The sequence below is a fragment of the Aethina tumida genome, chromosome 4 (genome assembly GCF_024364675.1).
Source record: "Aethina tumida isolate Nest 87 chromosome 4, icAetTumi1.1, whole genome shotgun sequence".
NCBI lineage: Eukaryota > Metazoa > Arthropoda > Insecta > Coleoptera > Nitidulidae > Aethina > Aethina tumida.
In genome coordinates, this window is record NC_065438.1 from 8,575,978 (window position 1) to 8,581,630 (window position 5,653).

The following is a 5,653-nucleotide window of genomic DNA, read 5'->3' on the forward strand; positions in this document are numbered from 1 at the left end:
TAATGTTAATTTTTCTACAGAATTATTAATATGCATAATTATTTTGTGAAATTTTGTATATACCCATCTCATGGAGTGCATAAATCAAGAGTGTAGATTTGTTATAAAAAATTGCTAATATGATTTCTTCTTTTTAAACCTAAAGAAATTGCCTGTAAGTTTTGTTTTTGTGCTTTAAAATGGAAAAAAAAGTTTGTCAATATCGGACAAAATTTATATGAGAATGTCTCACTGTCAAATGAGCAATGCTGTATATGAAAACCGCAGATACAATTAGAAAATGTAGAGAGTTTTCAAATAAGTATTGAATCAATTCTGTAATATCTTGGGGAAGATAATTGCTGAGATTGCAATTGGTATTACGGTTTAATCAAACAAAATTCTGATCTTAATCCTATTGAACATACTTGGAACATGTTTGAGAGACGATTAAGAGACCATTCAAATCGTCCCAAGAACTTGGAGGAAATGGAGCATCTTCCTACCGAATCCCGATTTTGAGGCTGTAATTCAAAATAGAGGGGGAAATACCCAAAAATAAATATTAATTTCCCATTTCAGAAACAATTGATAATCAATTATTATTCTATCTATTGTTAACAAGATACAATTTTGACCTTAAATATATTTATATAAAAATATTATTTGTATATTGATAAATATTTTTATAATAACTTACAATTATTAGATAAATTATAGTAATTCATAATTTGTTGTTTGGTTATTTAATAATACGTATTATTTAAAAATGATTTGCATATAACATATAACAATTTAATTTAATAACAACAATAACGTAGTTTTAAAATATCAAACACTCTCATTAAAGATTCATTGTCATATACATATATATTTTTAACTGATACTTTCAAATGTTTAAAATATTCTTATAATACAATATTATAATAAAATATAAAAATTGAAATAAATTCAATTTTTATTTTTTTACTTATTTTAAGTATATTTTATCATTATAATTTTTAAAAATTATTATACTGATTTTATTCAATATTTTTAAATTTGTACAATAACCATAAGATTCATTAAATTAAATTTTGTTGTAAAAAGTACATTTTTAAAATTAATATCTCTTATCTACTTTTATTTTACGTTCAGTGATTAAATTTATATTTTACTTTTGTAGAACATATTAAAATGATTAAAAAGCAATGTTTATTATTAAATACTTTATTAAATACTACTTTGTACAGACTATATCACCGTTTACAATTTGCCAGCGGCCCTTTGGTATTCCAAGGATCTGACGATGGCAGCTGGGATTGGTGGTGGGGTTGGGATGTGTTCGGCTACTGGCACGAAACCGTCTTCGTTGGCGGTGTAATCAACCCTGTAGACTACGTTGTCGGGTCCGGTGTAGGTGAAGAAACCTCCGGCGTTGATGGCTTCATCCTTGGATCCGGCACGTTCCAATTTACCTTGTTCCTCGGCCAAGATACCGTTTTCGGTTTCATACAGGTAGTGGTAACCGTCTGGGTGGACGTCTTCTACTTTACGGATGATGGCGTAGTTCCTGTTGTCGTAGAAACCGTTGGCGTTTCCATAACGGCCGGCGTTGGCAGCACCACCTAAAGCGGCACCGGCACCGGCACCAGCACCAGCTGGACGGAAGTGTCCGGCTCCGGAACCGGCTCCGAAACCGCCGTTGCCGCCGAAAGCACCGCCGTTGCCGCCGTTGCCGCCGAATCTGTCAGCTTGGTGTCTGTATTTGTCATCTTGGTGGCGGTAGCCGGCATCGTCGTGCACGTAGGCGCCGGAACCGTCTGGTACGTAGGCACCACTGTTGTCGGGGTAGTATCTGGAATTAAATAAAATGAAATAAATCCAATGAAAAACTTTTGACTGTTTTAGTAGTTATTTCTTAAGTTTTAGAGGTGAAACGAAATAAAATTCAAATGTTTTCGTACCTTCTTAATTAAATTTATAATATTATTAAGAGTATTGCTTCTTCTTCAGTTAGATAAAATAGTTTTAGAGATTTGAACTTTTTAGAAGTGGCATCAAATTCCAAACATTATGACTAAACAAACCACAAAAATGCAACTTGGACAAACCCACCCACATGTGAAAGTACCAAGAACCTTTTCGTAAATAACAACCTGTTACAAATAATAAATCATTAAAATCCTATGCAAACTGTGGGTGGATTCGTCAGTTGGCAAAATTATTTATTGTCAATAAAACCTGTTGATTATTTAATTTTATCGTTATTAATTATGGAACACACGAATTGAGTCATAAATTAAAATATTAATATAGTTCAAAATCTACTTGATCAATATTCAATCCCATTAAATGTTGTTTAACGTTCGATGATACGAAAATGTCATACGCAAGGTCGCCTAATCAAAAATTCAAAACAGTTAAAAAACATAACATCTTCTTAAATATTCAAATAATATTCCAGATGGCATATTTTGAATGGTCAAAAATTCCAATTTTGATTCTTTACGATCTTCACCTTTTCAAGACACGCAATTAAATCCGACTAATATATTGTAATGATATTATTATGACACAATGGAGATCATAGTGAACGTTAAAAAATTTAATCTGGTATCCGGCAGACATTTTTATATGAATATTTTAAGGACGCAAGCTCATCTAAATATTAATTAATTGTTTTTAAAGAAATAGAATAATTTTAAATATTAATGCGCAATATTTAAATTTTAATCTAAATTTATAAACTATTTTATATTTTACTTGAAATGTACAATGTAATATCTAAAATCTGAAAATTATTGTTCAAGATATAAATACTGGATTAATATCAATATGAAATTAATAATTATTGTTAAAATATGATATAATTTCCTTATTAAAATTATATTTTTAATTTTTTTGTGTTTTAATATACTATTTTAATTAACTAATTTTAAAATGAATTATAATATCTTATCATTATATGATATGATATCAATTATATAAAAGAGAAGAACATTCGAAGTGCTTAAAATATGTTTATAATTTTAATATTTTAAAATTGTAAAAATTTAACTTTTATATAAAATTATTTATATTTTAAAATATAGAATATTGTATGCAAATATGTCTAAAACTTTCATTAATTAAAAGCTTAAAATAGAACAATATACATTAAAATTTATTATTAAAATGATTTTAAATAATTAACTTTAAAATGAATATATGTAATATTCAACAAAAGCTTTTAAAAGAAAAGAAAATTCGAAGTGCCTAAAGAATCTTTTTAATTCTTTAAAATTGTAAGGATTTAAAATATATTTTGAAATATAATATGAAATATTGAAATTAATATAAAAGTATTATTTATACTCATACATATTTTCAAATATATTTAAAATTTTTATTGAATTTCTTAATAAAAGCTTAAAATAGCACAATTAAACTTTAACAATAAAAATTTAATCAACTTTAAAAAGAATGTATATACTATATAACAAAAGCTTTTAAAAGAGAAGAATAAAGAATCTTCATAATTTAGTAAATGTAGAATACTGAAATTAATATGTAGGTACTATGTATATTTGTAAGTACTTTCAAATATGTGTAAAACTTTCATTGAATATCTTAATACACACAATATGCATTAAATTTTCATATTAAAATAATTTTAAATAATTAACTTTAAAGTGAACATATGTAATATGTATCAAAAGCTTTTAAAAGAGGAGAACATTCGAAGTGCTTAAAAAAATTGAAAAGTCTATATAAAATTATTTTTATTTTAAAATGTCGAATATTAAAGTTTAGAGCTTTTATTAAATATTTTAATAAAAGCTTAAAATAAAACAATAAATATATTAAAATTTAATATTAGAATAGTTTTCAATAATTAACTTTAAAATGTATATATGTAATATGTAACAAAAGCTTTTAAAAGACATTTTACCATTAACATTTAACATTCCAAGTACTTAAAAGAATCTTTTTAAATTTAATTCTTTAAAATTGTAAAAATTAAAAAATCTTTAATAAAATTATTTATATTTTAAAATGTGGAATATTGAAGTTAATATGTAAGTTTTATATTTATTTACAAATGGTTTCAAATATGTCTAAAACTTTGATTGAATATTTTAATAAAAGCTTAAAATAAAACAATATATATATATAAGTAATAATATTACAAAAGCTTTTAAAAGAGAACATTCGAAGTGAATTGAAAAAATTTAAAATCCTTTATATATATTTAAATATGTCTAAAAGTTTCATTAAACATTTTAATAAAAGCATAGAATAAAACAATTACATTAAAATTTAATATTAAAATAATTTTAAATAATTAACTTTAAAATGAATATATGTAACAAAATCTTTTACAAGAGAAAAACATTCGAATTGCTTAAAAAATCTTTTTAAATGGCAAATTGAAGTTAATAAAAGTTTAAAATAAAACAATATACATTAAATTTTGATATTAAAATAATTTTCAATAATTAACTTTAAAATGAATATATGTACCGTAATGTTAACAATAGCTTTTAAAAGAGAAGAACATTTGTAGGGCTTAAATAATCTTTATAATTTTAATATTTTAAAATTGTCAGAATTGAAAAGTCGTTAATAATCGTTCAATAATTAATTTAAAAATGAACATATGTAATATGTAATAAAAGCCTTATTATTTTAAAATAGTAAAAAATCAGAAATTTATTAATTATTATTAACCAAGAAATTCATATTAAAATATATAAATAATGATCAATAAAAAATTCAAATATTTCATTTATCTTTGGAAATATGGATAATATAAAATTTGTATGGTGTAAATAGTATTTTTTCATACCTTCCGTCGTTGTTGTTGTAGGCACCGGAGTTGTCGGGGTAGTACCTTCCATCGTTCAAGTCAACCCTGGCGGCTGAGGCGCAGGCGACGAAAGCGGCAAGTACCTGCAAAAAACCGTTTAGTTAATTTTTTTTCAATTTTTTTTTTTTGTTACAGTTGTAGCTTACCAGAAACTTCATTGTGTCTTGAGGTAATCCAAACGAATGATGCTGTCTCCCCAACATCCTTTGCCTTATATATCTATTTTGAATTTCAACGTAAAATTCGACATTAATGATTCACTTTTATGGTTTTTAGATTTAGATGATGGTGTTATTCATCCCCACCTTCCTCATCAAATTTTTAATGAGTGTGATCTTTATCTGTTCCAATGGAGCAGAGGTTGTCAAACCTCGTCCTATTGGATAACGACCGAGTGATAATAATGAGAAAAAAATGTAAATCGTGGACGATTTTGGACATGCGAATAAATTAACGCCGCATTAACATCAAATGAATAATTTAGGGGATATTTATGTTTAACTAAATTAAATATTGGATAAAATCGATTAACAAACAATTTTATTATTTTCATAAAATTAATTAAATAGTTTTATGCATTTTTAAAATATTTCATTATATTAAAATATTTATTTATACGTTAATTCAGAGAATTATTTAAAAATTTTAAATTCCCTTAAATTTTATGCAAAACTGATAACAAATTATTGAAATTTATGTATTTTATAAAATGATGTCAGGAACAAATTCAAAGATTGTGGCAAGTTCAATTTATGGTTTGTTTTTTTAATATTTCATGTTATTTTATAAATAAATTCAAAAATATTCAATTTGTATTCATTTGTTTTTTTATATTAGACCTTA

General features: G+C 24.9%; 1 protein-coding gene across 1 annotated transcript; it reads right to left on the reverse strand.

The window, feature by feature from the left end:
• Positions 1-1,172: 1,172 nt before the first annotated feature.
• LOC109607992 (pupal cuticle protein 20-like) lies at positions 1,173-4,968 on the reverse strand. Its single transcript, XM_049966380.1, has 3 exons — positions 4,957-4,968; positions 4,790-4,911; positions 1,173-1,816 (listed from the first exon to the last, which is right to left on the reverse strand). The coding sequence occupies exons 1-3, from the start codon at positions 4,966-4,968 to the stop codon at positions 1,225-1,227; spliced, it is 726 nt and encodes a 241-aa protein (XP_049822337.1). The 3' UTR covers positions 1,173-1,224.
• Between the last annotated feature and the right edge of the window lie 685 nt (positions 4,969-5,653).

Bases quoted from the DNA above. Each gene is read 5' to 3' on its own strand.
- LOC109607992 (XM_049966380.1), bottom strand. The intron at 1,817-4,789 runs GTATGAAAAAAT...ATTTAATTCCAG, and splicing joins TACAACAACAACGACGGAAG to ATACTACCCCGACAACAGTG.